We start from the raw sequence: 19,160 nt of genomic DNA on the forward strand, positions 1-19,160 counted from the left end.
TTGGGACTGACTCTCCTACTGGCCACAGTAATTCTGGCAGCTGTAGTCTCAGCATAGATAGTCGAATTCTCAATGTAAGATTTTGAAGCCTGAAAGTTCCACTGGGAACCTCAAACTTAAAATTTGAAGTCAAGTTCTCAAATCATTCAGCAGATGTTTCTCTCCATCCTCATCCCTGGATGGAGTTCACAACATAGCTCTCTTGGAGTCCAATCACTTTCACAAATTGAACAAGTGCCCATAGCCCAAGTAAGCCCATGGCAGACTTCAGTCTGGTACACCTGCCTTCCTAAGATTAGTGTAGACAGCGAACTTCTTTGAAGGTCACATTTATGGGGTTGAAGTATTTAAACACAAAAGGCAACCTATTACTCTCTGGAAATTTGCCTTGGCAATACCTTTTGCAGCCAGGTCTGTTTATCTGCTTCATAGCTGTTGATGGAGCACTAAATTATAATCCAGTTCTGAGCACGCTACAGACCAGATTTATGCAAAATGCCAAATATTTCTGGCCTCTTAGAGAATGAACCCAAAACCCGGAAGTTTCCAGGTGAAGGTCCTTGGGGTACACTCGTATTTCGGTCTAGACCATTGGAGTGGACTACAGTTCCAATTCTATCCAAGAAGACTTTGGAACTGAAATTCTGCTTTCATATTTTTGAGAGGCTGCAAATGGTTCCTCGGTGTCCCTCTCTTCCTCTAATTCTTCCTCTGTCTCCTGTCCCTGTCTTTCTCGTATCCCTTCTCCCTCATAGTGGTAAACTTATATATAGCTAGGGTGAGAGGGGAGAGGGAGAAATGTTCAAAGGCAGCTTTAGGTCTCATTCAGTTCTCATTCTAGGAGCAGCTTTCACAGAACCCTGGGGGGCTTTAGAAATCAGCCCATCTGATTTCCCAGAGGCAGATAAAGGTTTGGTCAAGGGCAAGGCCTAATTTGTTCTTAGTGACAGAGGCAGAACTTGAATTCAGGTTTCCTGCCTCCCAATCAGGTTCCCATTTCTGTCCACCTGGCTGCCCCTTAGCCCTCTGTGTGCGTTCCTTGCAAGCAACGGCCCACTAGATGCTGGAGTCTTGTGGTCCTCCCCTTCACCTCTCAAATGTCCCAGGAAAGCAGTAAAATAATTTCTTCCCTGAGTGCTCCCTGAGCCTACTGGATCATTTTGTTTTGGCTCAAATAATGGCTGAACTAAGGAAGATTACTTTCAACCTATACATATTTCTTCCAGACAGCCAATTAATTCGTAAATGATTGTTTGTATCATTGAATTTCAAAAGCCTTTTTTTTTTATTTTAAAGAATTGTTAATCCTTAACTAATGACATGTCTTAAGTGTGTAAGCTCTGGGCAGATTCAGAAGTAAAGCTCCAGTATGGGAGTTTTTCTAGCTTTTGTGTCCTTCAAAGTCAAATTCAACAACCTCTCTTTCTTTTTATCCCTTCTTAGTCTTTTGCCAAAACTATTCCACAGTTGGAGACCGATCCATTTCCTGCCGAGTTATATTTAGGCTGCTCTGAAGCTCTCTTCATACTCCAAGTGAAGAAACAGAGGTTCAAAGAGGTCAAGTGTCTCAGGCTATCTAAAGAAAAACAACACTCTTAGAAAACTGATCGACATCTACTTATTTCTAGTTCCCTATTTCATGCACAGTTATACCAAGTTCCCAAGATTGCAGATATTTATTCTGAGAAATGTCATTTATTTATAAAACATTAAATCCTGTGTAGGAGCCTCTCTCCAAAGAATAAACCAGGGATGTAAATGCAATTAGAACTGAGAAAAAACTATTTTGGTTCATACCCAATAGAGCAGTGATGTGCCAATAAACTGGGTCATGCTGTACATGGTCAAGTATTTAAACACCCCAAAGGATGAAACCAGAGCAGCTCGGCCTTCTCTGTTTAAGAAAAAATAAAAATAACTGGTTACGTAGGATACGCATCTCCCAGTCTCTTTTATATTTCAAAAAGAGTTCAATTTTTAATAGCTACTGAATTACATTCATTTAGTCACTGATTAATCCTCTCAATTATTTAACTATTCATTCTCTCATTCATTCTCTCCTTCAATCATTACTTCACTCGCTGATTCATATATCCACTTTTATTTAGAGTTTATGAGGTACCAGCATTATGCTAAGAGTCACAGAGGATATAAAAAGAATCAGGCACAGTTCTTAGTTTCAGCAAGCTTTCGGTACATTAAGAAGATTAACATACACATTATAAACACAATACAACATTATGTTAAGGTGCAAAATGTCAGGCGTTGACTTGACTGTGACCCATGACATCCTGACAACACTTGCTTCCTGAGAGTTGAACCACGTGTGTTTTAAAGACGCTTAGAGACATAAAGCCAAAGGACAGGTGCTCTCACATTTTAGGAAGTGTGGATGGGACCCCAATATCTGAGACGAAATGGATTTTCTTGTCTTTAATACTGCAGGAAGAACCTAGGGTAATAATCTGAGCTAGCGTGGAGATCAAAAGAGATAAAGAAAACAGTAAAAAAATGCATCTTCAAAAGTGCACATTCCCCCTTTAAAAAAATTCTGTTTGAGCTGTTATTCCCTTAACTGAGACTTGGTTGACTGGTGGATTGTGACAGGCCAGAGAAGACAGTGTGAGGTGGTAATACACAATGGAGGAGTGAGGAACCTGGCCAACAACGCCTCCTACAGGCCTCGCTTGTTAAGGTAGAAGTGAATCCACGTGGGAGACAGCCTACATCCTCTTCCTTCCCAGTGCTTGGTGACACAGAGACCTGCACTGCTCAAAGACTTTGTCAACAGGACAGTGAAGTGAGAAGGAAAACCTAAAAAGCCAGACTAATAGCCACTTTGCCTCAGAGAAGACGAGAAGGTTGGGTGGGAGATAGGTCAGGATGCCTCGGGCAGAGGTTTTTCCCCAGGCTGAAGGCACTGACATTTTTTTCCAACACAGAGGGTGGAGCAGAAAACAAGCTAAGAAAGGGCAAGCATGTGAAGCCTGAAATCATTTTCTGACAAAAACTTTGTGATTTCATCCTTTTTCCTGCAGTTGTGTACATTTCCAGGAAAATTAAGACACTCAGATTCAAAGAAAAGCCCAAAAACATTCTAAGTTTTCGTGGGCTTCCAAAATTACTGCTATTCCTAATGATTATGAATTTTAAACAGCTCACTCTCTTATTTATGTAGTCTACAAGCATACACTGAATGCTCTGATGTTCCCAGCTTAGTGCTAGGCACAATGATACAGAAATAACAAGGCACAGGCCTTGCCTTAAAGAACTTGAACTATAACAAGTCAGTCAAGTTTCAAAGGATAAAAATGAAAACCTGTGGATCTGAACCTCATCACCCCTCGGGAGGATGTTTTCTCAAGAATAAGTATGCGTCGATGATAGCAAGTGTAAAATGAGCCTAACAGAGCTGAGCCATATCTAATTTTTATGAATCTATGAAATACTAAAAGAAAAGAGTTTCTACCCTGAAACTCTTTACTAAACCATCTGTCACTGCAGAAATTTTATATTATGACTTGTATTTTAAAACAGCATATTGCGTTCTTAAATGCAATGGGCCACTTGCATGAGAAAGAGCATCTGAAGTTCAAATGCCTTTTGGATGGAACACGTCAGCACTTTGTGCAACCATCCAAGAGTTTAAACTCCTATGCAAGGCCTCCATACCTGGCACTTCAGCTTAACCTCCACAACTCCCATCCCAGAAGCCTTCCAGCCCAATTTGGCTATCAGGGGCACCTGCACTCTCCAATTAAAACTTCATTTCTAAATATGGCTCTCCATCTCCCCTACCTTGTATTACCTCCCACCCCCTTTCTTTTTACATAAGTCCTATCTGTCCTTCAAGTTGTGACTCCCCATCCTTCGAGTTGCAACTCCCCATCCTTCAAGTCGCAACTCCCCATCCTTCAAGTTGAAACTTCCCATCCTTCAAGTTGCAACCTTCTCTCATGGCTTGAGTTATCACACTGAACTACTGGAGCAATTGCTGTATCGTTTGGCCATTAATTTATTTAAAGCTAATTTATTGAGCACTTCTCACTCATCAGGCAAAAGATTCCCTGTTTTGTGATTATATCTATCTCTATCTCTATCCTTGACTGGAATGTAAGTCCTCCAGGGCAGGCTCTGTCTCTTCTTAGTATAACACATTTCCAAGCACACTATTTAAAAAGAGCTCCATGAGTCATGCTGATGATGGAAAGCATGAAATAGAGCGCATGTCCTGAGCACTCTCATTTTGTACTCATCATGACGTGAACTTGGGTTAAGGCAACAGAGATAGTAAGGAAAGGGCTAGGAGAGACCCTCTGAAAGCCAAACCAGAAAAACATAATGCCTGGTTTGCTCGGGGTGAAGAAGAGGAAAGAGTTAAAAGTGCTCTCAAGTTTGAACCTCAGTGATGGACTCTAAGAACCAAATGGTCCTCAGAAGCAGGGAACATGGGAGCTGGGAAGAGGAGTTGCTTTGGAGGCAGGGTAGGTGATGGTGTTTGAGGGTGTGGAAGAATACAGGTGCAGGCTACAAGTGTTCGGGGAGATGTGTCAAGCTGTCTTGCTGATATGCAGCCAGAAGTGGGCATGGAATTTCAAGCCTGGCACATTTACATGAGTAATTCCCACCAGTAGCTGCCTATTCAGATGCACCAAGGAACATGCCAGAGAACTTCATGGTTGTCTTTTTTGTATAAACCTCAAGATTTAGTGATGTCTTCCAGACCATTGGCCAGGAAGATGGCCTGAAGTTACCCGACAGTGTTACAGGAAACAACAGCGAAATAAGATTTATGAACAAAGTATAAAGTCAAATGTTTTATTCTTAGCTATAGTTAAAGCATAAGTAGAGGCAAGACCAGAAATGAGAGTGGAGTGGAGGTGAGGGAGCTGTATTGGGGAATAAACAGTTTTTAATTCCTTCCCTTTCCCTAACTATTGCCAACCAATTGTAGAAGTCTTCTATGTAGTCATTTTGGATATTCACTAATTTATATTTTGGAGTCACAACACTATTTGGGGAAGTGATCTGATGGAATGCTCCTTTTCTGCTTCCTCACTCATCCCCAACTCCTGAGAAAAAGGTTCCAGCAAGTATCCAACATACAAAATAAAGGAGGCGAGAAGTAAGAAATGCAATTAGTTTTTTAAAGATCAACTCTAGCCTTCAATGGTTCACATGACCCAGCCATTTGTCCTTTAAAACTCAGAAAAAGTCCCTTTTTTGTGGCTTTTACCAGCATTCTCGAGCAGCACTAATGCCCCCTTCGTTGGTGCTCCAGTAGTGCTCTACCTACGCCTCTGTTGTGACATTTATCCCTTTAAAACATAGCTAATTCTGTCCAGAGCCAGACAATGAGCCCGTCAGTCATGGGGTGGAAGGGGAAGAAGTGGCTTACTTGATGAGACGAGGCACACACTCGATGTTGGCTGTTTTTGAGGTGAAAGGGGATGCCACAGATGCCTCCTGTTCTGACAGCGAAATGCCTGCATGAGCCATTTTCAAAGCCTGGAATGAAACATCCATGTTACAGCCATTACTCCTCAGGCCAGGCTCTAACTGTTCAAACACCATGAGGCTCTTCTTCACATTGTAGAGTTTATAACACTGTACCCTTCCACCTCTGGGTCTCTGTTTATGCTATCCTTCCACCTGGAATATCCTCTCTCCCCTGGTTCACAAAGTCGCCAACAAAACAATGATCCAGAGGTAGAAGAGTGGTGTGCAGATGTGTGCGCCTGCATGTGTGAGTATTGGTTGTGGAGGTGTAGACAATAGAAGAAATGGAAGCACTCATTCAAGAAGTCTATTAAAAAGATGACAGCGTTTGGATGGCCAACTGTGGGGGCCCTCACCATCATAGCTCTTACACTTAGTGGGCCACCTTCATGAACAATAAGAAAAGATACCTAATCCACACCTTTTCCTGGGCTGTCTAATCCAGCCAATGAGAAAACTGCTGGGATGAAGTATGGGGCCCATAACATCTTCACTGGAGACGGGGTCCAGGTCACACTCATCACAGAATCATTCCAGAATGTGTGTTGCCTCACTGAAATAAAAGCTAATTCATTCCTCTTCAAGACTGAAAACTTCCCAGAAAGTGCACAGAGCAGACAGTGGGCAAGAAGCAGGCCAGCAAGCCCCTAATCCTGCAAGAATTATGTAAGCATAAAGTGAGATTTCGTATTTCTGTAGTTCTGTAGAACTACAATGTATCTGATTACTGTGGCCAGTATATACTAAATTCACGTTCAATAAAGATTAGAATATTTCCTTCTTATATAATTCAGGCCTTCTAGCTCATGCTAGGGTTAGACTTATGCATGATTCTTTCCCCCACTAGACAATGAACTCTTTGGGGGCAGAGACTACATCCTTATAAGAAATAGAATTCAGTATTCTTGAATTAGCACTCAATTTATTTGTTTTGTTCTAAATTCCTCATAATTAATGGGAATGAGTACACATTCTAGATTTTGAACAGCGGACTAATGACTATCTTCTTCTCATGAAGCACAAGGCAGAAAAATTCAAAATAGATCTCCAAGGATGAACACAGTTTTTCACAGAACTTTAAAGAAAATATTTAAGAAGGAAGTAAAACAATACTCAGATCTTAAATATCTAATAGGCTTTGGAAATACAAGGCAATCCTCTTCATTTCTTATTCTACAAATTAGCACCAAAATATTTTCTTACATGCATAAATCTTCAAGGTAGGCTATAGTTTCAAACATCTCTTCAAAACTCAGATTATAAAACATGCACTGCCTTCTATTGTGTATAAGAAGTAATCTGCTTAGAATCATTTAACTTAGGTTTGCTATAGTATGTAATAACCACATAGTTCGGTCTATGATTTCACTGAGCGTAAGAATTTTTGGAGTACTAACCTGGAGCAGAAGTTTGTCAGGAATAAATACAGTTTACATATAATTCAAAATCTTTAACCATCAATTTCAAACTTTTACTTCACTAAGCCTTTACTAGCTGTGTGACTTCGGACAAAAAAAGAGTTCACTTCCCTGAGACTCATTTCCTTATTGATAACACGATAGAATTATATCAGCTAGTCTTGTAAAGTCCCTTCTGAGTCCAAAATATGGGAGTCTAAGTAGCCTCTCCTGGTCTTTAGTCTTCTAGGAGTTGCCAGAAAATAGCTGAAGTGACTCATCTCACTTTATTCCTCTCCACTTCCAACCCACATGCCAATAGCAGTGGATATAAACAGCAAAATAATCAAGTGATTGCTGGAAAAAGGGTGAAGAGACAGACCCCAGGGACCGTGCGGTCCTCATGAGAGATATTAGTGAACTGCCTGCATTAGGAGAAGTAATTTCTACTCACCCCACAGTCATTAGCTCCATCTCCACACATGCCCACGTAATAACTGCAGGGGAAAGGATAAGAAAAATTAATAGCTTAACGTCTCACTTGAATAACTTCCATCATAACTAACTCACATGCGATGTGTGCGTGTGTGTGGGGGTGTCCTGAACACATGTGGAATCAGGCTGAAGGAAAATGACTTGGAGAGAAATATTCCCAGAGGAATAAGGCCACCATATCATTTAAATTGTTTCAGTCAATCACATGGATACTGCCAAGGACATCCACAAGGATGCTCGTGCACTTCAAAAGAAGTTTTGTTTGATGATATCCACCAAGGCCAAGTTTAAGAGTATGCAATCATAATCACAGCCCTTCTACACCACCTCACGCGCAGATCATAACCTCATCCATCTGTGTTTTGGTTGCTGACTGAGGTTGAAAGTTTAGAGTTTAGACACTAGGATGAGAAACATTTTGGAGATGGTTTGAGAGGCATAACGAGAGAAATAGGCATACTTTTTTTTTTGATGAGGAAGATTAGCCCTGAATTAACATCTGTTACCAATCTTCCTCTTTTTGCTTAAGGAAGATTGTTGCTGAGCTAACGTACGTGGCAATCTTCCTCTATTCTGTATGTGGGACGCCACCACAGCCCGGTTTGATGAACGATGTGTAGGTCCGCACCCAGGATCTGAACCTGTAAACCCTGGGCCACCAAAGTAGAATGCAGGAACTTAACCACTATACCACTGGGCCAGCCCAATATATACATATTGTTGATGAACCTTAGAGTGAAAATAAGATAACATGCTCCCTTCTATACTAGTTTGATGTGCAAACACAATCAGATAAATAGAAGAATAAGAAAAGGAACTTCTGACGTAAGACACACTCTGTGTTCTATTTTAAGTAAGTAATACATTATAAGTAATAATTAATGGCAATACTATTAAAAGCTCAATGGCAATTTTCCAAAAAACATGAAATAACAGATCAAAAATCCAAGGAAAAGAGAAGTTCTCAGAGAATTTCCTTATTATTAGTTGAAACATAGGAAATGACCATTTTAAAGATGATCAAATGCAAACAAATTCATATGGCTCAACCTAATATTTGGCTAGTATATATGAAAATCACCCTACAAACATTCTCATGTACTCATGTTCATGCCATGACTATGCACATTTGCTGAAAATGGCTTCCTTTCTTCAGGCTTAAAACACATATTTAGTCTTTTTATCACATGAGGAATCTTACATTTTCTGGTGTTCCCTGAATTCAGGAGAGAATTCAGACAACCTGTGCACATTCCCAATGATAAACGCATGAAGAAGAAGATTGGGAAATTGAGAAGACAGCTCATTCTGAGACAGCATATATATTCCTGAATCGATTTTTCTTTAGGGGAATATAGCTTTTCAAAAGTAAGCATTTAAGTTGGCAAAATTTCTCAGGCGTTTGAGAAGGGTAAAATTACTTTCTTCAGCCAATATCATATAATGACCATGTGAGTAAAATAGTCATTTTAGACACTGGTTACTAAGCCAGCCTCAAGGCATTATGGGAGTTAATAGGCAGTTTTTGAAACTCCCCTAAGAATGCTTGGGCAACAAAAAATAATAGTCTAAGGCAGTCTCCTGATTTTACCTACTACTTATCAGCAATTACCTAAAGTTTCACTACTCTCTATCGCTTTTCACTTCCCAGAAATCTGCAGCCCAGAAATTGTAATATTTCCAGCAAATATAGGTAGATCTGGTCTCAAGAAGAACCGTTTCACTTTGATGTAACTTGGTCATCTGTATTTTTGAAGGAGATAAGAAAGAACTTTTTTCTTTTTTTTTTTTTTACTTTGCCCTCTATTCCGAATCCATAACAGGGTCAGATACAGTGAAAATGCCATTCTGCCTCTTTCCTAGAGGACCCAAAATTATTCATATATCTTCTAATGGACCACCCTCAAATAATTCCAAGTGATAACCCACACACTTCTCTATTTTTCCTATTCTAAGCTATATAAACTCCTATTGTTTCTATTCTCTACATCCTAGCAGAGGCTCTTCCTCTAAGATATGCCCTATGGGACACAGAAAGGATGCTTTCTGGGGTGGGCAACTTCTAAAATGGCTGTCAATGATCCCCACCTCCTGGTATTCAAGACATTGTATAATGCCTTCCTTGGATGTGGGCTGGCCCTAATGACTTGCTGCCTTAAAGAGAATACAGCAAAAGTGATGGCATGCCACTTCTGAGCTGAGGATATAAAAAATGGTGTCTCTCTGGCTCTCCTTGCTTGCTCACTTTTAAGGAAGCCAACTGCCACATTGTGAGTTTCCTTATGAAATGACCAATGTGACAAGGAACTGAGGGTGGCTTCTGTACAACAGCCAGTGAAAAACTGAGACTCTTAATCCAACCGCCCGCAAGGAACTGAATCCTGCCAACAACACGTGAGTGAGGCTGGGGGCAGATTCTCCCCCCTCGAGTGCTGAGGTGACTGCAGTCCTGGCCCACACCTGATCACAGCCTTGTGAGAAACCCGGAGCAGAAGACTCAGCTAAGCCCACCTGGATTCCCGATCCACAGAAATGTACAATAATAAATGGTGTTATTCTAAGTCATTAAGTTTTGAGGTAATTTGTCACACGGCAATGGATAATGAATACACTCTTTCAGGCAATAACACCTACTTTAATTTCTGAAATTCTTCAATAAGGCTTGATTTCTGCCCAGGAGACATTCTTGCAAAAATGGTTCCATTTACTAGGATCTAAAGAGAAAACAACGATTGCAATAAGGTTAGGAAGAAGAACACTTTTTAAATAAAAGATCAGCCCTGAAAAATCACTCCTGGCCCTCGTTTTAACACAGGATCGGGTGGTGTGTCATTAGACCAAATGCCAGGAAAGGGAATAAGGGACTTAACAGTTTAATATTTAACTCTCACTTTCAGTCGTCCATCACAACCCCATTGTTTCTTTCCAGGCCATTTTTCAAAGATGGGGTAACTTTTAATTAATAATAATAACTAAAAAAGCAGCAGAGCATATGGGATAAAAATGCTTAAGGAAATACAGTTCTTTTTATTAAACATCGTCACCATAATTGCAGCATAGGCAGAGGAAAGAGCAACAGGTCAGGAGTGGAGAATCCAGGTTCTATTCTCAGCTCTGCCCCAAACTATGCAAACCTTAGACAAGTGACATCCTTTCTGAGTCTCAGCTTTCCCAATCTCTTCAATGAGGAATTGCAGTAACAGCTTTCTAGGAGCCTCTGGGGTCTACATTCCATGGTCCTTGACTGGTAAAGCGACAGAATTCTCAAGACATTGCTAACAGATGGCTGCTGCCCTCCGCTTGTGCTCCCCTTATCTCCTTCACACTGACAGTGCAACCCTGCACAGCACTATTTTAAAACAGACACACAGAGGATAAGATAACAAAGGATTTTGAAAATAAACAGTGGGGCCTTTGTTTCCTCCTGTTGTACTTTAAGAATCCAGACAGGAAGGGGAATAGAGCTCAGCCTAACACGAGGTGGCAGCTTTCGGAGAGAAGCTGACCCAAATAACAGACAGGACATTTGGAACTATCTGGAGGTTCCCTTGCTGAGGAGTGAGAGAAAGGGAGGCTGGGATTGGACTGCCCATGGGGGCAAGGGGTGCTGTACCAGAACACCAACTCTGAAAAGGAAGCCATGTGCATATGCAGGACCAGGTCGGCGTAGGTGGGGCTGGGAAACCTCCGAAGGAGCAGTGCCCCTTTGTGGGTGTTTAGTCCCTAAATCTGAGACAACCTCGTGATCATCCCCTTCACTACTTTCCTCTCCTTTTCTGCCTCACTAATTTGAAGAGCAAAACAAAACATTTCATTTCACCAGTACTTACTTTTGGAAGCAAGCTGTTGAAATGCTGAAATATCACTTGGTATGATTTCCCACTCATTGCAAAATGGTAACAGCTCCCTCTTTCTCCATCAGGCACTGAGCTGTTTCCAATGTCAATGCAGATTTCCTAAAATCAAAAGGGCGTTATTTCTATATCAGCTCTGAAGGAACGTCTCTGCTTTCCTACGTTTTATTGAAGGAAGTATATTCATGTTTCATAACAATGTGAGGGCCAGCAAACACATAATGTGTCATTCGCCCATGGAACTTAGACTCACATGAAGAAGACACTCAAAACGTCCTCCCAAGATCATATAAATGTGTGAGACCTTGACAAAATGATGCTCTGGATCCTGTCCTGGGAGATAATATGTGTGATGTCAGTCTACTGAGGAAATCATTCCAAGGTACCAATTAGCGATTCCAAGGAAGAATAAGGAACACTTTTCCCTCCTCTTCCTTCTCCTCCTCATGCAACCTTTTATTTCCTAAGGTCTCTTACCATTCATTTGTTCAAAAATGATGCCCCAATTTCTTCACTGTAAAATAGGCAGACTCATTCCTCAGAGCCTAACTCCTTTTAGCACCTGGTCCTTCCCCAACCCAACAGGTAGGCAACCTGTTCCCTCCTGGTGCCCAGATCCTCTTCCAACCTCTATGTTGCATTGCACCAGTACTACTCCTTTTCTGAAACCCTTTCCCTCCTGTCTTTCACCTGTCAATATACCCCACACCACTGTGTTCTAGACCCACCTGGCTCAGCTAGAGAAAGCATCTGATGATGCACATGTACCCATCAAGTCAATAGCTGATAATGGATTTTCATGCCACATTTCTCGGAGGGTGTTACATTTGCGTAGGACTCTGAATTCAAATAGTAGAGGAGGTGAGAAAATTTTATTCATTAGAGCAGTTCATCTTAGGGAAAGCAGTGTATTTGGAAGAAGAAAATATTTTGATGTGCTAAACTGGGAGGCAACGTGATACACCCCTCCCCTTCCATTCCCTATTGCAAACAGCCAACAAAAGACACGCTCTAAAGCATTCTGCATGAGGCAAGGACAAGATTTCTTTTGCTTTGACTAGAAAAGGGAGAAGGAGAGTGTGGTAGGAGTGAGGCAGAGGGGAGGAAAACCTGAGATTGTGATATAACTTCTCCCAGCAATGACCAAAACTTCAGTAAAGGTACTAAACCCATGAATGGGTAGTGTGAGTAGACTGTTAAAAATTAGTAAGGACCTGAGTTTTGTCACATAGTGTAATTGAGACAACATGCGTTGATGCAGAAGCAAGCGGGTTTGCAATGAAATAAGCACCAGAAATCTGCTGAAAGCATAGAGAGAGCGGTTGTCTTTTACAGCTAATGTAATGGTGTTTGAGCCAAGTTAATGCACCTCTTCACAGGGTGGGGGCAGGGCCACTCTGCATGGTTATGCAGTTTGTGTACTGAATAAAGGCCTACTCTACACTCGACAATCTGAAGGGCTGGTCAGCCTGGAGGAAAGGAGCATTTTTGTAATTTATGCCCTGGAGGACCATCTCTGAACTCACACAAAGGTGGAGGTGCCACCTTTAGTGATGGAAGGTCAGGCTGCAGCCCATTCTCTTCATATGAATGAGCTGTTTTGCGGCTAGCACACAGGAAGCTTGCCTTCTAGAGAAACCTGACACCTGTTAACTTCATGTCACAGGTACAGCACGATCTAAATGCCCATGGATTTATTTGGGTGGAATCAAACAGACCTGAATTTGATTTCTGCTCTGTAACCTGCCAGTTGTGTGCCTTGGGCAAGCATACCTCTCTAGGTCTCAGTTTTCTCATTTATAAAATGACCAGCTTGCTCAACTGTATTGGGTAACTGTGAGGATCAGATGGATGTAAATCAGTGGTTCTCAACCACGGCTGCACACTGGAACCACCGGGAGGAGGGACCGATGCCGGTTCCCAGCCCAGAGACGCTGATTCAATCGGTAAAGCCTTGGCACTGGAAACTTAAAAACTCTTCCAGGTGATTTCTATGTGCAGCCATGGCTGAGACACACTGGTGGAAATGCTGCATGCTTTGCAAACTGTAAAACTCCGGGCAGATGTGAGGGATTATTACAGTCATGACTTCTATGGCTTAGAGCAGGTTGCCCAGGGTCAGGGCTGTATTCCATCACTGCAGGCCACAGAGGGACCTTCAAACATTTGCTCACATTCCTCCCAGGTCCATTCTCTTGGTTCTCTACCAGCTGCCAGGTCACAGAGGCAGGAGCACACTCTTCTGGTTCATTGGCTTCCACAAGGATCACTTGGCTCCCTCGAGGAATCATTTCAGAACTCTTTGCAACAGTAATGGCTGTTTGAAGGTTGTCACCTAGATGACAAAGAAAATCGCCTTGATTTATGTGTAAACCTCTCAGCAACCAGCACTGAGCTCTTGCTCCTCTGAGGGTCCATACCACTTGGTTGGTGCTCCTTGTTGGGGCATTTATCACTTTCTGCCTTATCTTGTAACCATTTATTTTTCCCCCTGTTCAAGCCTGTCTACCTCAGTAGTCAAATTCTATGTCTGCATCTCCCTCCCATGATAGTTAGCATTGTGTCCTGAACATTGCGTATTTCCAAAACATGCAGTAGTGAATAAATACATGGTTGAGATCTTTATGACTGATCCTCAGGAGACTGACAGCTCTTAGTGGTGAAAGTAATATGGGTCCAGTCTGACAGCGTCAAACCATCTGACAAATAGAAATGGCAAGCAATAGGATATATTGGAGTATATGAGGAAGCCATTTGGTGTAAACCTAATTCGGCCTGACCTTGTTTTTCCAAAAGGGTCTGACTGTGGCCATTGAGCATGCATTGCATATCTGCTTTAAAACATTTCCTATGGCAAGAACAAAGGCCCTTGAGGTAAAGGTGCAACTTCCCCCCACATTGGCATTTCCTTAAGGATAAGAATCTTTCCTTAGGCTAGGAACTGATTGCTGCGCTTGCCTGTGACCACCCAGCTCGGAACAACAGACGTGCCACCCTGCTGTGTTCACCGAGACAGCAACCTACCTGCTGTGTCCATCAATCGCTGTGCTGACAGAGCAGTCTCGCGACTATGGTAAAAGGGACATTTCAATCATGTGAAACATCCTGTTTTGGGGTATATAACCACTCTGTGCACCCCACTTCTTTGGTGCCCTTTCTTCCTTCAGGAAGAAAGGCCCCAGGCCATGGTCCTCAGATTTTAGCTCAGAATAAACTCTCCCAAATTTTCATTCATAGATTGGTTATGGATTATTTTCATCGACACATCCTTGGCATGTGGATTCCACTTAAGCAGAGAAAAGAATACTTAGGGCTGTGTCATGCTTTGATTTTATTACCATATGCCCTGCCTGCCCCACTGCCCTGAAGGACAGCCCAGCAGAGTCTCACATCCTTTACACAGAGGTCTTATTGGGGTTCTTGATGAGGACACATCCATTCTTGTGTTTAAACATTACTGTGAGTCTATTAGGACTGTGCAGATCCTGGGTAGGAAAAGTGGGCATTAGACAAAGGGAGTGATGGGTCCTGCCTCCACAGCTCATGGTGGTATTGAGGGAGCTACACATGGTCCAAGGTAACTGGACCACAGGGAAACAAACTTGACAGCAGAGCAGTTTTCTTTCTGCCCCAATCACAGGAGCTCACTCAGCTCACATGGTCTTTTTCTCATGCCTGGGATGCATTCAACTTGTCAGGCCTCCAGCGACACACACCTGTAATCATCACGGTCCTGATGCGGGCCTCGCTCAGTTCCTTCAGGACTGGTTTGGTTTCCTTTTTCAAGCGATTCTCCATGACGAGAAGTCCCAGAAATGTTAACTCTGACTCCACTTTCTCCCTTTGGATTCAGGAGAAAATCAATGGTATTAAAGCTTATCTATGTAATCTCAACAGTTGGGTTTATTTCTTCTTTTTACAATTTCTGTTTTATCAATGTAAGACATGCACATGTTTAAAAAATCAAAAGGAACCCAAAGGTTTATGATGAAAACCAATAGTCCCTGTCTCCATACCTCCTCACCCATTCTCCTTCCCAGAGGCAACCACTTTGATGTCTTTTAGCTGCTTCTTCCAGTTTTCAACTCCATTTGTTTTAAGACAATGTGCTTGTCTTGCAACTCTTCTGTTGGTTTTTAAAAGTTTTGTTAATTATATATATTTTTTAATTTCTTTTTTTGAGCTTGTCATCACTTCAGTTTCTTAGACATGTATTAAGTACGTACTGTGAACAGGCCACTATAGTAACAGTTGACTCATTACTGTTGGACTCATCCACTTCAGCCTCCATCTGTAACCTCCAGTAAATATATGGCATCAGCCAAGGGTTTGAACAGTTCTCAGATTTTGAAATTGGAGTCTCACAGTCTAACTGGGTTACATTTATTATGCTGGACCTCTCCTCGGAAGTGAAACACGTCTCAGGTAGCTTTTTTAAAAGTAAATTTGGGAGCCAAGAGCTCTTTCTTGATCTCCCATTGTTCCTTTTTCTATCCAGAGTGGAGATAAGGTTGCAGGGGGAGGACGGGGGAGGAGCGGGAGACCTAGGGATCTAGCCTTTCTGCATGCTGTCAGTTACTCCCCCGTGTTCAGTCCTGAGTCTCACTTCCACCTTCCACAGTACATGACACATCTGAGTCTCAGCCTCTCCGGGGTTCTACAGGGTGAACCAACTTTCCTCTCGCCATCTCTCTCTCTCTCTCTCTCTCTCTCTCTCTCTGGCATGGCGTAGGCTACAGCTTCTTCTATCCTGCTTGATTCAGCTACCACTGCTCCCATCTACATTACATCTTACAAAAATGTGTAGAAATGTCTCATCTACACGTATTGCTTCTTTAGCTTTCTTTGATATTATTTCTTTTCCATTGTGTTAGTAGGACTTGGGAAAGAAATAAACAGAAGATCAGTAAACCTTCTTTAAGAGAAAGATCAGAGCCGAATTTCTTTTCTTTCTTTCTTTCCTTTTTTTGGTAAGGAAGATTTGCCTTGACCTAACATCCATTTCCAGTCTTCCTCTTTTTTTGCTTGAGGAAGATTAGCCCTGAGCTAACATCTGTGCCAGTCTTCCTCTACTTTGTATGTGGGATGCCTCCCCCGTATGGCTGATGAGTGGAGTAGGTCCACCCCAGGAGGTGAACCTGGAGAACGTGGGCTGCCAAAGCGGAGTGCATGGAACTTGAACCACTTGGCCATGGGCTGGCCCCAGAGCTGGATTTCCTGATGAGCAATATAATTCAAACTTGGATGGGAACACAGTGAAGAAAATTCTCTCTGGAGTAGAATCTAAGTTGTTACATTCTTCATTCAAAAGTCCATTCACTAAATAATGACTTTATTTTCAATCTTATATTAGGCACTTTGGTGAGTATTCAGATAATCAGAGATGAATCCTGCCTTAGTGTTCTCAGAGAAGATTATAAAAGAAAATCTACCTGAATACAGAACTTGTTAATTTCCCATCATTTAACTTCATGGCTTTCTATTATAAGTTGGATTAACATTTTCTCATTAACTAGAACTAAACAAAAGATTAAAAAAATATTCTCACCAATTAATCTGGTCTTTACAACTCTTCCTCTCATTTGCTTCAGGCGCTATGGCCTCGTCTGACTCTACGACGTTCCTAGTAAAATCCTGTGGCAGGGCCTTTGTACCCATTGCTCCTATTGGCTGCAATGCTCTTTGTCTGGATCACTGTGTGCCTTGCTCCCTTCCTTTACTCAAACCTCTGTCCATATGTCACCGCCTCAGAGGACTTCCTCCATCACTCCATGTAAAATCTCGTCCTCTGTCAATTTTTTATCCACTTAATCTGCTTTATTTTTTTCCTTCATGGCATTTATCACTACTTGACAATACTTTATAGGTTTATTTTATTGTCTATTTCCCCTAATTGGGATATAAGCTTCATGAGGGCAAGGATTTTATTTTATTCACTTCTGAATCCTTAGTGCCTTGAAGAGCATCTAACACATAGTCAAGATCAATAGAAATTTGCTAAACCAATGAAAGGGGGAATCTGGACAAAGTATTTCTTCTTGTAGTTTAGTTTTTTTTCTAAGTCATTTCAAGAAACTTTTCTACTTCCCCTTGACGATGCCAGTTTTTCAGAAGTTTTGACTTTTCCAGTTGGAAAACTTTGCTAAATATAATTTGATTCTGAAAAAAAAAATGTCCAAACTCTATTCCTTTACTCTGTTTGAAAATAGTAACTAAATTCCAAGAAGCATAACAGGCTCCTCATATTCTCTGGGAAATATCTGAGATGGTTGTAAATCTAACACATTTTATCCTCATTTTCTTATTTTGTTATATTTATAATAATATCTGTCTCACTAGTGGCTTTTAAAAGAGAACATCACAGCCGCATTTGTGTGTGGCAGCTTGGGGTGGCCACTTTCTATGTCTAGCTACATAAATCTTTTCTACACACATGACCTTAACTTTCATTATTAAAATTTGTGTCGTGAAAAATTACCAAATCCTGTGTGTTACAGGTCTTTATGCTTGCTCAAGAATAGCTAACACCTTGAATGTTAAATCTGAGAATGCCATTCATGTGCTTCAAAGTGAGTTTTGTGATTCTATTTAGAAGATTAAAATGTCATGGCTGAAAGGCTCCTTAGAGATCATCCAGTCCTACATTTTATAGATGGGGAAATAGACACAGTGCATGGAAGGGACAATGATTACTGAGTATATCAGAGTGGATGAACTTAGGCTATAAATAGTAACGTTGAACCAAGGATATCCACATCTTATACAGAGCATTTAATTATATTATAAATGAGGATCTATGAGCAACACAAAATCAAAGATAAGTGACACATAGATGATTTGTTATTCAATTTTCCACAGTACTTCTCTACTCTGTCATAGACAACTCAAAAACAACCTTTAAAAGCTGAGAAACATTGAAAGAAAAATTAATCTACAGGTTATCCTCTAATGATGATGATTTATCCCCTTAACATAATTAAGAATACTGAATTCTATTTCGCATAAGGAATTCAGTTTGCACTCACTAACTCTCCAGATCTGCGGGAGGTGTACTACTGAGCCCTGAAAGAAGCCAAGTCTCAGGGATTCTGGAAGTCTTTCACAGTGCCAACTGTCTCCTTCTCTCAACCCCTTTGTATATGGGTGCCCCAAGTCAGTCAGTTGCATAATGTTCCGAAGTTGAGGAAAAGTTGGTCATTTTTGGTGAGATGATGGAGTGCAGAGCAGAGATAACTCACTGACATCTAAGATTCAGGAGACCTCAACTGTCATCCTTGATCTGCCACCAGTGAGCATTGTGACCTGAGCAAGTCCTCCCAAGTTGCCCATCTTGGAATCGGAAGACTGGATGAGAGTGATTCTCCGTCTCCTGGAGCCTTCCTGGTGACTTGAGCTGTCCATCTGTCCGTCTCCAGGGCTCATTCACTTCACGCACACAGAGTCTGCCCTAGTGCCAATTTCCAAGTTCCTTACCTGGTTAAACTCTCTACTTCTGAAAACTTCTCCATCTTCAAGGCTTTATGGGCAAGGGCAATGACGCGGAAGCCTTGCATTGTGTATTTCTTCAGTTCCTGTGGGAAATTCTGGGGCACTTTCAGGAGAGAGGAAAGAGGTAAATGTACGGTGACATCGAAGGCCACCCAACTCCTGAGCAAGACTCTGTGATGCAGTCACTGTACCTTGTTTTGTTTTTTTTAAAGATTTTATTTTTTCCTTTTTCTCCCCAAAGCCCCCCAGTACATAGTTGTATATTCTTTTTGTGAGTCCTTCTAGTTGTGGCATGTGGGACGCTGCCTCAGCGTGGTTTGATGAGCAGTGCCACGTCCACGCCCAGGATTCGAACCAATGAAACACTGGGCCGCCTGCAGCAGAGTGCACGAACTTAACCACTTGGCCACGGGGCCAGCCCCACTGT

General features: G+C 41.7%; 1 protein-coding gene across 2 annotated transcripts in view; it reads right to left on the reverse strand.

The window, feature by feature from the left end:
- The window catches only part of ATP13A5 (ATPase 13A5), a 105,072-nt gene that overhangs the window by 23,651 nt on the left and 62,261 nt on the right, over window positions 1-19,160 (reverse strand). For both annotated transcript variants that reach the window (XR_011529145.1, XM_008534951.2), the window contains exons 17-24: window positions 18,719-18,836; window positions 14,962-15,086; window positions 13,420-13,580; window positions 11,222-11,347; window positions 10,026-10,105; window positions 7,351-7,393; window positions 5,399-5,508; window positions 1,798-1,894 (exon numbers count right to left, since the gene is read on the reverse strand). Coding sequence is in view for 1 of the 2 variants with exons in the window: in XM_008534951.2 (XP_008533173.2) it covers window positions 1,798-1,894; window positions 5,399-5,508; window positions 7,351-7,393; window positions 10,026-10,105; window positions 11,222-11,347; window positions 13,420-13,580; window positions 14,962-15,086; window positions 18,719-18,836 (860 nt within the window). In the remaining variant the exon portion in view is untranslated. The remainder of the gene's footprint in view (window positions 1-1,797; window positions 1,895-5,398; window positions 5,509-7,350; window positions 7,394-10,025; window positions 10,106-11,221; window positions 11,348-13,419; window positions 13,581-14,961; window positions 15,087-18,718; window positions 18,837-19,160) is intronic.

The sequence above is a fragment of the Equus przewalskii genome, chromosome 18 (assembly GCF_037783145.1).
Source record: "Equus przewalskii isolate Varuska chromosome 18, EquPr2, whole genome shotgun sequence".
NCBI lineage: Eukaryota > Metazoa > Chordata > Mammalia > Perissodactyla > Equidae > Equus > Equus przewalskii.